At 41.9% G+C, this 16,833-nt stretch overlaps 1 protein-coding gene across 7 annotated transcripts in view; it reads left to right on the plus strand.

Moving 5' to 3' along the window:
• Positions 1-16,569, plus strand: part of LOC137377017 (inner centromere protein A-like) — a 104,737-nt gene extending 88,168 nt beyond the window's left edge. For 6 of the 7 annotated variants that reach the window (XM_068046153.1, XM_068046150.1, XM_068046151.1 and 3 more), the window contains 4 exons: positions 103-244; positions 1,750-1,950; positions 7,756-7,915; positions 15,061-16,569. In XM_068046153.1, the coding sequence (XP_067902254.1) occupies positions 103-244; positions 1,750-1,950; positions 7,756-7,915; positions 15,061-15,269 (712 nt within the window). In that variant the 3' untranslated portion in view covers positions 15,270-16,569. The remainder of the gene's footprint in view (positions 1-102; positions 245-1,749; positions 1,951-7,755; positions 7,916-15,060) is intronic. The other variant, XM_068046155.1, reaches the window with a different exon arrangement.
• The last annotated feature ends 264 nt before the right edge of the window (positions 16,570-16,833 follow it).

The raw sequence follows: 16,833 nt of genomic DNA on the forward strand, positions 1-16,833 counted from the left end.
ACAGCTGGAGTTTAAGATCAGTACACATGATAAATGTGTTGCTGCAAAAACAGAATCGTGCAACACCTAGAATGAATAGCAAATGTAACTTTTTTTAAACAGAGAATGCGAACGCCTGGAGAAAGAAAAAGCTCTCCAGTTGCAGCGCGAGCTGGAACGAACAGCACGGGAGGATGCTGCACTGCAGGCTCAACGAGAAAAGGAAATGCTTCGCAAGGAAGCACAAGAGAAAGACAGAAAGAGGGTAAGGGGGTCTCGTCCTGGTGGGAGTCTGGTGTCTTCCCCACCCCTTACATAACAGTCTTGATGTTTTTAAGCATGACTGCTAGCCTTGGGCAAGTGTATGTGAAACTAAAATTTTACTGCTGTCAATTCTATCCTGCAGTATAGCATTTTGGCAACTTTGGGAACTGACTCCATTACAAACTATCATTTCTGGTACAAGTGCATTTATGCTCATTATTGCACAGCAAATATTCTATATATGTATCAAATTAAACAAATTGAAAGTTTTGCCGTAGAAATACAAAAGAAAAAGGATTTGGATTTATACTGCATATTTCAGTAATTTGAAGGTGAAATTCAATTTTAGGATATGATTTCAATTGGTAATGACCCTATTGCACTAGTTAGATGATGCAAAATAGGTGCCAAATTTTGGTGTCTGCACTTTCAGAAGGTTGCTTCTGTTTTGGAAAGTTGTATCCAATACTACTTGATGAAGCTATTCAGTGAGCAGCTGAGCTATACAGATCAGGAAGGTCCTTAGTTCAGTCCTCTGAGTTAACTGGTCTTGGTTGCAGAGTAATAGGGTGCTACCATTGGACTCGTGGGGGGGGGGGGTGGGTGGGGAGAGGGAGGAAATCATGTGGTTTCGACAACAACTTGCATTTATATAAGTGCCTTTAACAGAGTAAAACATCGGAAGGTGTTTCACAGGAGCATTATCAAACCGATTTGACACCAAGCCACGTAAGGAAATAGTGGGGCAGATGACCAAAAGCTTAGTCAAAATAGATCTTAAGGAGTGCATTGAAGGAGGAAAGAGGCAGAGAAGTCTAGGGAGGGAAGAAGAGTTTAGGGCCTCTGCAACCTGAAGGCATGACCACCAAAGGTGGAATGATTAAAATTGGGGATGCGCAAGAGACCAGAATTGGAGGAGTGTAGGAGAACTTCAACTATAAGGAAAAATTAGATAGGCTAGGGTTGTTTTCTTTAGAACAGAGGCAGCTGAGGGGTAATTTTAATTGAGGTCTATAAAATAGAGGGGCCCAGACAGTCGATAGAAAGGACCTATTTCCCTTAGCAGCGTGGTCAATAACCAGGGCTATTTTAGAAGGTTGTGGGATTGGAGAAAGTTGCTAGGCCATGTAGGGATTTGAAAACCAGGATGACCATTTTAAAGTGGAGGCTTTGCTCAACCAAGATCCAGTGATCAACAAAGCGATCAAGCCTCTGCCACCACACTCCCCCTCAACACCGCCCCCCCCCCCTTCAAAAGAAATGCATGTACGGTCTCGTGAACCTCACATGAATGTACCTATGTAATTGACCCCAGCAAGGGTCAATTTGTTCATGGGAGTGAAAAGCAAATTTGATAGGAATTCACTCTAGTGTCTACCTAGTTATCTGTTCAACTTTTCTGGCTAGCTTGTAGCAAATGGAGCCAGCGTGGTGAGCTGATTCATAATTTAGGCTTTTCTAACACTGTAGCCTTTGTGGTTAATATTTGTGTGTCCCTGTTTGTAGGAAGAGCAGCAATTGGCAGAGCTGGAAAGTCAGTCTTTAGAAAATGAGAAAACCGTAAGGGAGCAATTGGAGCGTGAGCAACAAGAAAATGAGAATAGAGTTCGTGAAGATAAGGGAAAAAAACGGAAGGCAGAGCAAGACAGGAAAGCCAACGAACAAGTCTGCAACAAAAATATACTGAATGTAACTGTGGAGGTTCATGTGAGTTTTAGTAATTGGGGTTGAGGGAGGGAGACCATGAAGTAGGGCAGGAGACTGTTAATCATTCGAGTTTAGCATAGTCTTGAAATTCTTCAGATTTAATTTTAGGGGTATGTGGGAACACTGGAGAGCATGTCAATATTGCCATTTTAGAACATTACACATATTTTCCCTTCGGGTTGATCCTTATCCTTTTGATAGATTTGAGGAATCTAGAGACTTATATATGTCTGACAATTAAAAATGTTTAATACTGTTTCAAAACATTTGTCAAGACTATTTGTGGGGCAGACATGAATCTCGAAATTGTGTGTAAAGAACTTCCTGGGGAGTGTGAAGATGCAGAGATTGTTAAAACCCTATTCAAAAAAGGGAGAGGGATAAACCTGGCAACTGCAAGCCATTCAGCCTGATAGTGATGTTGAGACAATAATCCAGGACAAAATCATTTGTCTCTTGGGGGAATGGGGGGTGGTGGTGGGCAGGGAACTGAATTGATAAATCAAAGGCAGTATGTTTTGTTAAAGGTAAATCATGTTTAACAAGCATGATTGTTGTATTTGAAGTAATCGAGAGGGTTGATGTGGGGTACATGGACTTTCAAAATGCTTTTGATAAAATACCACATCATGGACTTTTAGCAAAATTGAAGCCAGTGGGATTAAAATGGCAGTGCCTGCATGGATATGAAATTGGTTAAGGGACAGAAAGAAGAGAGTAGTTATCAAGGGGAAACTGTGACGCTGTGGTAATGTTACTGAAGTAGTAATCCAGAGTCCCTGGCTAACACTCAGGACACTGGTTCAAATCCCACAATGGCAGATGGAATTTAAATTCAATTAATAAAATTCAAGAAAATTTGGTCAGTAAATGAAACCACCCTCAATTGTCATAGAAATGCATCTGGTTCACTAATGTCCTTTTAGGGCAGGAAGTCTGCTGTCCTTACCTGGTCTAGCCTACAAGTGACTCCAGACCCACAGCAACGTGGTTAACTCTTAACTGCCCTCTGAAATGGCCAAGCAAACCACTCAGTTGTATCAAATTGCTGCAAAAGTTGAAAGGGACTAAAACTGGTCAGAACACTGGGCATTGACCTAGGCACTGGAAAAAGCAACCCCAGCCCTGTTGACCCTGTAGGGTCCTCCTTCGTAATATCTAAGGGCTTGTGCCAAAATTGGAGAGTTGTCCCACAGGCTAGTGGAGCAATAGCTTAATGGTCATATTCACGGAAACATACCTTGCATCCAATGTACCAGACACCACCATTACCATTCTTAGCTGTGTCTTGTCCCATTGGCAGGACATTCCCACCAGATGTGGCAGCACAGTGATATACAGTTGTGGGAGTTGCCCTGGGAGTCCTCAACATTGACTCGTGGCCGCATGACGTCTCATGGCATTAGCTCCAACATGGGCAAGGAAACCTCCTGCTGATTACCACTGACTGCTGTCGCTCAGCTGATTAATCAGTACTCCTCCATGTTGAACACCAGAAGCACTGAGGGTGGCAAGGGCACAGAACATATTCTGGGTGGAGGACTTCAATGTCCATCACCAAAACTGGCTCGGTAACACCACTACTGACCGAGCTGGCAGAGTCCTGAAGGAGATACCTGCCAGACTGGGCCTGCGGCAGGTGGTAAGGGGCATACCTACTAGACCTTGGCCTCGCCACACTACCTGTTGCAGATGCATCTGTCCATGACCGTATTGGTAGGAGTGACCATCACGATCCTTGTGAAAACAAAGTTTTGTCTTCACACTGAGGATACCCTCCATGTTGTGTGGCACAACCTCTGTGCTAAATGGTATAGATTCAGAATATATCTGGCAGCTCAAAACTGGGCATCCATGAGGCGCTGTGGACCATCAGCAGCAGAATGGTATTCAAACACAATCTAACATCGTGGCCGGCATATTCCTCACTCTACCATTACTGTCAAGCCAGAGGATCAGCCCTGCCTGGTTCAATGAGTGCAGGAGAAAATGTCAAAAGCAGCATCAGGCATACCCAAAAATGAAGTGGCAAGTTGGTGAAACCGCAACACAAGAACACTTGCATGCCAAACAGCAGAAGCAGCTTACAACAGACAGTTAAGAAATCCCACAACCAACGTATCCGCAGTCGTGAATGGTGGTGGACAATTAAAGAACTAACACGAGGAGGAGACTCCACAAATGTCTCCATCCTCAATGATGGGGGGGGAGCCCGGCACATCGGAGCAAAAGAAAAGGCTGAAGTATTCTCAACCATCGTAAGCCAGAAGTGCCTAGTGGATGATTCATCTTGGCCTCCTGAGGTCCCCAGCATCACAGATGCCGGTTTTCAGTTTGATTCACTCCACGTGATATCAAGAAACAGCTTAAGGCACTGGAAAGTGCGCAAGCTCTGGCTCCTGACAACATCCTGGTTGTAATACTGAAGACTTGTGCTGCAGAACTGGCTGCACCCCTGGCCAAGCTGTTCCAATACAGCTACAACACTGGCATCTACCAAACAATGTGGAAAATTACCCAGATATGTCTTGTCCATAAAAAGCAGGACCGATCCAATCCGGCCAGTTACCACCCCATCAGTCTAATCTTGATCATCAGCAAAGTGATGGAAGGGGTTGTTGACAGTGCTGTCAAGCAGCACTTGTTCAGCAGTAACCTGCTCACCAATGCTCAGTTTGGTTTTCACCAGTGCCACTCGGCTCCTGATCTCATTACAGCCTTGGTCCAAATATGGACAGAAGAGCTGAACTGGTGAGGTGGGAGTCATTGCCCTGGATGTTCAGTACCCTTCACAATTCTTCATACTGAAGCAGTCCGTGTCTATATGCAGCAAGACCTGGACAACATTCAGGCTTCGGCTAATACGTGGCAAGTAACATTTGCGCCAGACAATGACCATCTGCATCTCCAACAAGAGAGGATCTAGCCATCTTCCCTAGACATTCAATAGCATTACCATCGCTGTATTCCCCACTATCTATGTCCTGGGCGTTGCCATTGACCAGAAACTGAACTGAAGCAGCCACATAAATACAGTGACTACAAGAATAAGTCGGAGGTTGGGAATTTTGCAGCAAGTAATTTGCCTCCAGACTCTCCCCAAAGCCTGTCCACTATCTACAAGGCACAAGTCAGGAAGGTGATGGAATACTGTCCAATTGCCTGGATGAGTGTGGCTCCGGGAAGCTTGATACCATCCAGGACAAAGCAGCCTGCTTGATTGGCACGCGATCCTCTACCACTGATGTATAGTGGGAGGAGTGTGTACCATCTAAAGATGCACTACAGCAACTCACCACGCCTCCTTCGACAGTGCTTTCCAAACCCACGACCTATTCCACTTAGGAGAACAAAGACAGCAAGTTCCTCTCCAAGTCGCGCACCATCCTGACTTGGAAATATATTGCTGTCACTAGATCAAAATGCTGGAACTCCCTCCTGAACAGCACTGTTGGTTACCCACACCAGATGTACTGCAGCAGTTCAAGAAGGCAGCTCATCAGCTTCTCGAGGGCAATGAGGGAGGGGCAACAAATGCTGGCCTTGCCAGCCATGCCCACATCCCATGAAATTTTCAGTCTTTAGAGAAGTATACAGCGATGTCCCCTGGGGTTGATTATTAGAACCTTCTTGATGTATAGCAATGACCTGAACTTGGGTATACAGGCCATAAATTTCAAAGCTTGAAGGTAACCTGTAACTCCGGAAATGTGGTTGAGTGAAGCGGATAGTAAGAGACTGGTGAAATGTGTAGACACATGGCATAAGAAGGGATTCATTTTGGTAGGAAGGATGAGGGATGAGAACCTAAATGGTACAATTTTAAAGGGGATGCTGCAACAGAGACTTAGATGTGCATACACAAATCTTTGAAGGTGGCAGGGCATTGAGCAGGCTGTTAAGGAATTCGGAACCCTTGTCTTTATAAACTGGCATAAGTGTTTCGAGTAACTTCCTTGCTTTTTTGTACTCTTATGAAATGCTGATTAGGCCTCAAGTACTGTGTTCAATTCGGGGCACCACATATTAAGAAGGATGCCAGGAGTGTAGAGAGGGTGCAGAAGAGATTTACTGGTATGGTACCAGAAATGAGGGACTTCAGTTAGAAGTGGATTGACTGAAAAAGCTGGAGTTGTCCAGGGGAACATCAATGCATACTTCTCTCCAGTCTGAAAAACAACATTTTTTTTCTTTCATGAGATGTGGGCATTGCTGACAAGGCCAGCATTTGTTGCCCATCCCTAATTGTCCTGGAGAAGGTGAGCTGCCTTCTTGACCCACTACAGGGCGGTGCATTGGTTAGCACCGCAGCCTTACAGCTCCAGTGACCTGGGTTCGGTTCTGGGTACTGCCTGTGCGGAGTTTGCAAGTTCTCTGTGACCGTGTGGGTTTTTGTCGGGTGCTCTGGTTTCCTCCCACAGCCAAAGACTTGCAGGTTGATGGGTAAATTGGCCATTGTAAATTGCCCCTAGTATAGGTAGGTGGTAGAAGAATGGTGGGGATGTGGGAGGGAATATGGGATTAATGTAGGATTAGTATAAATGGGTGGTTGTTGGTCAGCACAGACTCGGTGGGCCGAAGGGCCTGTTTCAGTGCTGTATCTCTAAACTAAACTAAAGTCCATCTGGTTTGGGTATACCGACAGTGCTGTTGGGGAGCGAGTTCCAGGATTTTGATCCAGCTCCTTAGAGTAGAGAAGGTGAAGAGATTTGATAGAGGGATTTAAAATCATGAATGATTTTGGTAGTAAATAAGGGGAAACTCTTTCCAGTGGCAGCAGGGTCAATACTCTGAGGACACCAATTTTAAGTTAATCGGCAAAAGAACCAGAAATGACTTTGTTTTTCAAAAAAAGTTATGTCCTGGAATGCATTACTGGAAAGGATGGTGGAAGCAAATCCAGTAATAACTTGCAAAGGGGATTTCGATAAATGCTTGAAAAGGAAGCAAGGCTATGGGGAAAGAGCAGGAGAGTAATTAGATAGCTGTTCGATAGAACTGGCATAGGCATGATGGACTGAATGGCCTCCTGTGCTGCATCAATCTTGATCTATTGCTGTACAAGGTAGCTAAATTTACAGAATGAATTTTTCTTTATCAGTTTTTAACAGTATATTTAACAATCATACATACACTCTCCAATTCTTCCTGAGTTTAACTTTTTTATCTTTGACCTTTTGGGTCATCAAACAGATTACTGAACGCTCAAACATATGGGGCCTCATGTCCTGTCAATATCCTGTTAGATTGGAGAAGGATCAAACTTCAGACAATGTTATCAGTGCCATTGTGCTCGAGTGAGATTTGTGACCACACAGTTTAAACCATTTCTGTCCACCTTGTGTAGCTTAATTATAATTGCTGTATTAGCTGTTCTATCTTTGTACCATATTAAAACTATGCAAATCATATTCATATTCTTGCATTCTCTTTCCCCCCACCCCCCCCCCCCAATTAGACCACCACTTCCAAGTAAAGAGTTGTTGTATTGAGCGGCTTTTCAAGGCAGAGGTTGGGTGCATCCTACTGGCTGGGATAAATTGGACACTCTTCACTGGGCTTGCATACCTTTTGACAGCTGTCCAAAGTGTTATTGGTACTTGCTTTGGAGTGAGTGGCCCACTCAACCACAGGAGATCTGTAGCTTGTTAGTGGAGAGGGGAGCAAACTGGGTGAGTGAGAAGGCATGTCCCTTGGGCGGGGAAAGGAGTACATATTCTAATGGGGAAAAAAACTGAATTGGTATCTTGTTAGAAATTGTTGATTCAACAATTTATGGAGTTTAACAGATTAACTCTTTTCCAGAACTCTCCAGCATCAGAGTCTTATTCTATGACTCCTAATGGCTATTCCAAACTCAAGTTGCCTAAAATAAATCTGGAGAACTATGGAATGGACCTGAACAGTGATGACTCAACAGATGATGAGGGGGCACCACGTAAACCCATCCCTACTTGGGCTGATGGTAAGGAATTAACTTCAGATCAATTTAGAACACAAGAACACAAATAGGAGCAGGAGTAGACCATATGACCCATTGAGCCTGCTGCGCCATTCAATATGATCATGGTAGATCTTAGGCTTCAACTCCCACTTTCCTGCCCACTCACCATATCCCTCGATTCCCTGAGACCAAAATTCTGTTTGTCTCAGCCTTAAATGTCTTCAACGATTGAGCATCCACAACCCTCTGGGGTAGAGAATTCCAAAGATTCACAACCCTTTGAATGAAGTAATTTCTCCTCATCTCTGTCATAAATGATCGGCCCTTATCTTGAGATTGTACCCCATGTTTTAGATTCCCCAACCAACAGAAACCATCTCTGTGTCTACCCTACCCAGCCCCTTCAGAATCTTGTATGCTTCAATGAGATCGCTTCTCATTCTTAACTCTGGAGAATATAGGCCCAGTTTATTCAGCCTTTCATCATAGGACAACCCCCTCATCCCAGGGACTGATTTAATGAACCTTTGGTGTACTGCCTCCAATGCAAGTATATCTTTTCTTAAATGTGGAGACAACACTGCACACAGTACCCCAGATGTGGTCTTACCAAAACCCTGTACAGTTGCATCAAGACTTCCTTATTCCTGCACTCCAATCCCCTTGATATTAAGGCCAACGTGTAATTTGCCTTCCGAATTGCTTGCTGTACCTGCATGCTAACTTTCTGCGTTCCTTGTACGAGCACACCCAAGCCTCTTTGAACATCAACACTTGCAAGTTTCACATCTTTTTAAGAAAAATTCTGCTTTTCTATTCTTACAACCAAATAATAACTTCACACTTCCCTACATTATACTCCACCTGCCATCTTGTTGCCCACTCACTTAACCTGTCTATATCTCTTTGCAGCCTCTCTGTCCTCCCCACAGCTTATCTTTCCACCTACCTTTTGTATTTAGGTTTGCTGATGATACATTACTCTGTTTCTTCATCTAAGTCATTAATATAGATTGTAAATGGCTGAGGCCCCAGCACTGATCCTTGCAGCACTCCACTATTCACTGCCAACTTGAAAATGCCCTGTTTATGCTCACTCTTTACTTCCTGTTTGTCAACCAATCCTCTATTCATGCTAATATATTACCCCAACTCTGTGAGCCTACTTATCTCACCAATTAACCTTTTGTGTAGCACCTTATCAAATGCCTTTTGGAAATCCAGGTATACTGCATCTACTGGTTCCCCTTTATTTACCCGACTAGTTACGTCTTCAAAAAAACTCTAAAATTTGTCAAACAGGATTTCCCTTTAGTAAAACCATGTTGACTTGTTCTAATCATACTTTGCTTTTCTAAGTGCATTAAGACTTCCTTAATAATAGATTCCATCATTTTCCCAATGACTTGTGCTAACTGGCTTGTAGTGCATTGTTTACTCTCTCTCCCTCCTTTCCTGAAAAGCAATGAAACATTTGCCAACTTCCAATCTGATGGGACTGTTCTTGAAGCTAAAGAATTTTTTAAAAAATCATAGCTAGTGCATCCACTATCTCTGCAGTTATCTCTCTTGTAGAACCCTAGGGTGTAGGCCATCAGGTCCTGGGGATTTGTCAGATTTTAGTCCCTTAAGTTTCTCCAATACTTTTTCTCTGCTAATAATTTCTTCACTCTTTTTAGCCCCTAGGTTACTGTCTATTTCTGGTATGGAACTTGTCTTCTACTGTGAAGACTGACACAAAATGTTTGTTCAGTGCCTCTGTCATTTCCTCATTCCCCATGATTTCTCCTGTCTCTACTTCTAAGGGACCAATGTTTACTTCAGCTACTGTCTTCCTTTTTATATACCTATAAAAACTGTTAGAATCTTTTATATTACTGGCTAGTTTACTCTCATTCTATTTTTTCCTTTATCAACTTGGTGGACCTTTGCTGGTTTCTAAAACACACCCAATCCTCAGACATGCTACTTTTTTTTACAATATCATAAGCCTCTTAATCTAATATTATCCTCAGTATGCCACTGTTGGAGAAAAATTCAGATTATGCCCAATTATTCAACAAATTCTCCGGACGCAGACTTTGAGAATAAACACTTTATTCATGATATCATGGGGAGCACACCTTACCTAAAAGCAGTCCAGTGCTACTCCACAGAACAAAGGAAATTCACAACGGATATACAGTTACTCAGCCTATCCCGGCTGGACACAATCCAATCATAACGGTTATTGATTACATACATAGTACCAATTAGGTTACTCATTAGGCATCATGTGGCTACGTGATCAGCTCATGCCAGCCCTGATCACCAATTGATGAGCTCAGGCCCTATCAATTATCCTGGAGTCTTCCAACCATCACTTTTAATTGGGCCTGCATTCCTGAGGGTTTCGCGCAGTCTGCAGTTACACAGATAAGAGGGGCCCCCTCTCGTTATCTGTGTCATGCTGTACCAAGCTCCAACTGTGAACCAACTAATCTATCCCACAATGCCTCAGATCAAATACTCCATTTTGTACCAATATGTAGCTATACTTTCAACTTGTATATGAAAGGATATATGTATACGTATTCACTAGGATTATATTAATCTACTTACTCAAACAACAGTTATAGAAGCAAAAGCTCAGCAAAACTGCTCCCACAGCCACAGATGGGTCTTTCTTGCTAAGTTTTTGCTCCATGGAATGTATTTTTGTTGAACATTTTGAATTGTTTCTTTAAAGGTTTCCCACTGTTCATATACAGCCATACCTTTTAGTCTGTTTACCCAATTTGTCTATTCAAGACCCACATTTTCAACCATCATTCTGCCTAGGAGGGAGTTGTAAGGATCGTGTATTTTTTGTTTAAACATAGTCTATGGTTGCCATGTCTGATTTAAAGGCTATTAAGACAGGCTTCATCTTTTTGAGAAACTATTTTAATTGTGTTTAGGAAATCTTTTGGTGTAGCTGTGCTGTTTTATAACTTGTACTGAAAGTGCACCCAATGGCTCAGCAATTTTATTTACTGCTAAATCCACACAAATCAGCAAAGTCTCAAGTTTGTTCCTGATTTCCGTCAGGGCAGCAATAGAACTACAGCTGATCGGGTCTGGAGAGTTCTGCTCTTGATTTATCATTCAGTAGCTCTTGCTGGAACAAAAGCAAAATACTGCAGGTGCTGGAAATCTGAAATAAAAACAAAAATAAATGCAATACTCTATGGACTTGATGTTAATTTTGTTTCTTTCTCCACAGATGCTGCCTGATCAGCTTGGGTATTTCCAGCATTTTCTGTTTTTAACTCTTGCTGGAAGTTACAAATGTGTGGCCTTATCTGAAGTGTTTGCTGTGGTCAGTCCAATCAACTATTTAGATAGGGCTATTGACAGTATAGGCTTGCAGGAAAGGGTTAAACTGTTAATTTCTTCCTCTTCAATGTTTGCACACTGCAGACTAAATCCTTGTATGTAACAAGGTAGAGAAGATCAGCCTGTTGCAGATGTTTTAAAATTGGCAGCGTCACTGACTGTCCTCTCCTTTTTGCCCCCCTCCTCTTCACTCCCCCTAACCAAATGGTAATTCCAGATGAATAAATTGAAAGAATAATGCCACACTCAGTGTTGCTTAAACCTTGTTTATATATAGATTGAGTTTATAGGTTTAGAGGATGTGTGCGTAAACTGGTAGAGATGCCATTGACCTAACTTCATAACTGTACTGCAGATTATTCCAAAAACTTGCCAAGACCCACATTAGCTTAATAAATGCATATTTTTTGTTAATAAAGACAGAATTGCTCTTTGTTCTATTCATACCCAATCCTGCACCTCTGTCCTCTTGCACTGCTGCCATCCCCAACTTGAATAAGTCCACAGTTACTCTGTACCCCTTTTAGCTTTCTCTGAAGGGCCTTCTTATGAATTGCAGCTCATCATCGTTTGTGACCTGAGCTTCTGACCTCATTATAGATTACCTACTTCTGTGCTTACTGAAACTTCATATCCATGTCTTTGTTACCCCAGATTTGGCTATTATAATGCTTTTTTGGCTAGTCTGCTATCATCCAGCCTCCATAAACTGCAGCTTATGTGAAACTCTACTGTCTGTATCCTACTTTGCTCACCCATGTTCTTGCTGACTATATTGTGTCCCAATCCCTGTTACCTCAAACTTTTATCTATTAACCTCATGTTTAAATTCTTATGGCCCATCTCTGTAATCTCTGCCAGCCTCAAACTCTACTGCAGGTACTCTTTTTTTTTTTCCCTGACTGGCTTCCTGAGCATTGTTTCCTCTCATCCCACCAATGGCAGCCATGCCTTCAGCTCCCAGGCCCCATGTTTTGGAAGTTCCACTCTCCGTCCTCTTTTCACACCATCCTTCTAAAACCAGCTTTTAGTTTTCCATCCTGATATATTTTCTCCTTTTTGGTTGTTTTTTAAAAAAAGTTTTTACACTTCTGTAAAACACCTTAAAACATTTTTCTACATTAAAGGTACAATATAAATGCTAGCTGTTCTGATTTCAACATTAGTTGTTCCCAATCCTATCCTTAAATTGTCAATAATACAACACCACCATCTGCAGTAGTGCATCAACACTAATACATGTCCTGAAAAATTCAAATAGGTCTTGACTATCCATATGCAATTTCACTAGCTATCACTTTTCTATTCCCATTTAGTTATCCATCTTTGTCCCATTCATTTCAGAAAAGGTAGCACAAATAATGCACACCAACCAAGGGTCAAGGACAATGGGAAGAATGGAAAACTACAGGATAGGTCAAGGACCTAATGAGATGTCATTACAAACCAGCGTAAAGGAAACCTGGTGAACAGCAAGGGGACAATGCAAATAGACCAGTTTGTGTGACTTTGTGTAATCTGGACTCTCATATAAAACACATTTTCAATTTTCACATGATTCCAACTTGATGTACATGTTAGACTAGGAAGATCGATGTCAGATGAAATTAAATTTTGATAAATGAGTTGATGCACTTTGGGAGGAAGACAAAGCTAAAGATGTGTATACCAATAACCACCTTCTAGAGGGCAATTGGGGATGGGCAATAAATGCTGGCCTAGCCAGTGACACCCCCATCCCATAAACTAATCAAAAAAAGGTAAAATTTTAATGGGGGTAGTAGAGCAGACAAACTTGGATTTCAGATACATAAATTTCTTAATGAGAGTACTATTTCATAAAGTTATAAATGAGATACTAGGTTTTATAAATCAGATAGTTAATACAAAAGCACAGTGTGAATGTGAAGCCTGTACAAATCATTAAGTCACTGTTGCAAAATTGCATTCAGTATTAAGCAACTTTCTTCTGGAAGAACGTGAAGAGAATACAGAAGAGAAAGTTATACCAAGGATGAGGTTCTTTTGATAGAATATTTTTAAAAGTTTAAGATATAGAAGTGATCAAAGTTGAGTTATTTTGATGACTTAAAGAAATGGATAAATATTTGAACAAGTTTAAAAGTTTTTTGGGGGGGTTTATGGAAGGCAGAGTGATGGATGAGGTCAGTAACCTCTTTGTGATATAAAAGACTGATATGAAACACCCAAGCTCACTTCCTTTTGTGTCTGGTTTGGTGGGGTGGGGGGGGAAATCTTCCACCAAGTCACTTGCAACTACACTTTAAAATTTCCAACTGTCTAGATTTTGGCCCTCCATTCACCATGACGTTTCTGCTCAATCACACCCTCGCCTCCAACTTTGATGCCCCTATCTCCAGTAAAACCATTACTTTCTCACCCTGGTTGTTTCCCCAGTACAGTGCTCCTCTCCACTCCCTTAAGTCCAAGAGATATAGTTTAGCCATTCATTGCCAGATCTGACTGGACAACAAAGCACTATTATTGGGTCTGCTAAAACTGCTTACTGTTCCAAAATCATCCTGGAATGCAAAGATAACCATCAGCTTCTCTTTGACATTATAGATAGTTTTTAAACCTTCCTCTCCTGCCTCTTCCACTCTCGCCTCCAACAAGTGCAAGGAGCTCATGGACAACTTTGTCACATAAGAGTGAGACCATTCTTTCAGCGGCCTCTGCTGTTTTCCTCCCTTTAAGTTGGCCTGCCAGGTCACATTTTCCTTAAAAGCCCCCCTTACCCCTAGCCCTGAACTCGCATCTTTCTTGAGTTTTTCTGTTATCATGCCCACTCTGAACTCCTCTTGTTTGAGATCCATCTCCTGCTCTCTTGATGCTATTCCCAGTAAACTTCTGACTACTAATCTTCCCATCCTAGCCCCTATGTTAGCTGATCTATTAATCCATTAATGGTTCTTTCTCCTCGGGTACTGTCTCCCTCCCCTTCAAATCTGCTGTCATCACCCCTTTCCTCAAGAAAAACTACAGTTGACTCCTCTGTCCTTGCAAACTATTGTCCCATCTCCTCCAACCTTTTCATCTCGGGTCCTTGAATTTGCCTCCAAATCTGAGCATATTTCCTGGAACTCCCATGTTTGAATCTCTTCTGTCAGGTTTCTGCCCGTGCTACAGTACTGAAATGCCCCTCATCAAACTTGCAAATGACATCTTGCGTGACTATAGTAAACTCCCACCCTCCTTGACCTGACACAGTCCAACTACATTATTCCCCTCCAGTGTCTCTCCCTTAGCTAACTGGTTAGGATTGCCGTCCTGATTCCAATTTTCTGTCCAGTCATAGCTGGAGAATCACCTGCAATGGCTTCTCTTCACACTCCTGCCCTGTTGCCTCTGGAGTACCCCAGGAATCTATCATTGGCCCCATCCTATTTGTCAAGTACATTTGTTCTCTTCTCTGTCTACCAGTGTTAGGACAGATGGGTCAGACTCTGTTCTTTAAGCAAAAAAAAAAGTGTTGGAAATCTGAAATTAAAAATAGAAAATGCTGGAAACTTTTTCAGTGGTTAGGTGGCTTCTGTGCAGGGGCCAGACAGTTAATGTTTCAGGTATAGCCCACTCATCAGGACCAAATGTGATTCTTATCACACCTTCCACCCTACCTCCACTCCCTCCAACTTCATGTGGGGAAATTTGTAAACCCCTGCTGGCATTAGCAATGCAGCTAAATCATTTTGCATTTTCAATCTGAGGAGTTGTGGTAACAAAGCTTTTCCAGCTTCTGTGTATCATGTTTGCCATAATTGTAATGGAATTTGTTTTTCTGTCATCAGGTAAACAATTGCAGCAAGCACTCATAAAACAGTATTACCACCCACTTGATGTGGACAAAGTTTTCGGTGTCATTCAACCCCCCAACCTTGAGACCATCTTCGGCAAAAGCAAGCCACGTTACCTGAAACGCACCAGTTCTGCAGTGTGGCATTCACCACCTGTATCAAACAGCATTAAGAATGTACCCTATGGTTTTATGAAATACTGAAATGTCCCTATTGCATTTTTAATTGACATTCCAAATATTGTAAGGAGTGAAACTGTCTCCCTCTGTTTTTTTTTTTTTGTTTTTCTCTATATTGTATCTTAATTGCCTGATTTGCCCCCCTCATAGTTTGCAGGTGAACAGCTTAGCCAGCTGCTTCTCAGGAATCTTATTGAGCATGTTTGTTTTGAGATTTTTGCATCTTAGTACACTGAGATTTCTTTAGTTGATTTTCTTTAGATTTTTATTTGGTGTCTTGGTTCAAATCTGAACTGGATAAAAGTCCCTACCTGCCTGCCTTCTGTAAGGGTCGTATACAAAATGCTTTTGGGAAGTCCCAATCCTGTTCATAGTGTGGGCATGAGCCTGTAGCACAAAACTCCCTAACTTGGCACAAATTGACAAGCTCAATGTCTGGTGTGTGAAATGGGGTTGGGGGTGGGGGGGCTGCAGGGGGTAGTGGGTCATTGGGAAGAAATCTCATTAGTGCAGTATGGGGTGTTTTATTGTCAGTGGGGCAGCATACAAGAAGCTTCGCTATTCATCTGACTCTACACCTTAGCCCAAATGCTATATGCTGGGTGCTTGAAATGGACTGGTTTCTATTTCTCAGCATGTTTGTCCCTCATCTTTAATGCACTTTTTAAAAAAGGGTTCTAGTATTTCCACTGGAACAAATACTTTTCTGACTAAATGCGAATTAATCTTAGGTGTATTATGCCATCATTTAATGTTTTTGGAAGCTTCTAGAATAGCACATTTTAACAAAGACACTGGAAGCATCCAGGGATGTGGACCAAGATGATACCAGGTTCAGTTCCTAGTCTGTTCTGAGTTAACTGATCTCAGCTAGGGTGACCCTTTTAAGTGTTGAAATCAGTATAAGCACCTCTGGGCTAGGGACTGGAAATTGGCCAAAGTTCACACTTCTGATTTGCTTTCCCTTGTGGAAAGTGCATGGGGATGTCTGAACAGGATCAGGCTTATGTGATTTTTTTTTTTGTTACCTCAAGCCGCCTGCCAATGGTCACTACTTGGACTTGTGTGTAGGATGGTCACTTAGTAGGATTCATACCAAAGCAAGAGTTGTGTTGAAAGGAGCAGATAGATTTGATAACCAAATGTCCCTTTATATTTGAAACAGTATACTGTAGTGTAGTACTTATAATTCTGCCAAAAGGGTGAAACTTCAGGGTTCAGTATGACTTCAAATGCAATGCGAGTCTAAGCTGTGTTGGTGTCTGCTTTGTAATGAGTATATTGGTGTAAAGTGTTTTTTGTAAATAAATCATGTGCAAAAGCTAAATAATGAGGGAAGCTTTCTTTTTTTTTTTAAGTATTGTACTTGACAGATTATATCAAACTCTTTATTAACTCTTCAGTTTATAAAACCAAACTGTTGAATGTCATTGCTTAAAATATAATAGTGCTATAGTTGTAATGTAAAACTGTAAACTAGAATACAGTTTCTGCAGCCCGCTGGTCATTTGCTTTTTTTTCTTGAACATTGATGTGGGGGAGGAGTTGTAGTTTAGTCATTTATCTCTTTTTAAAAAAAAAAATGGAT

This window comes from Heterodontus francisci, chromosome 14 (genome assembly GCF_036365525.1).
Source record: "Heterodontus francisci isolate sHetFra1 chromosome 14, sHetFra1.hap1, whole genome shotgun sequence".
In the NCBI taxonomy this organism is placed as follows: domain Eukaryota; kingdom Metazoa; phylum Chordata; class Chondrichthyes; order Heterodontiformes; family Heterodontidae; genus Heterodontus; species Heterodontus francisci.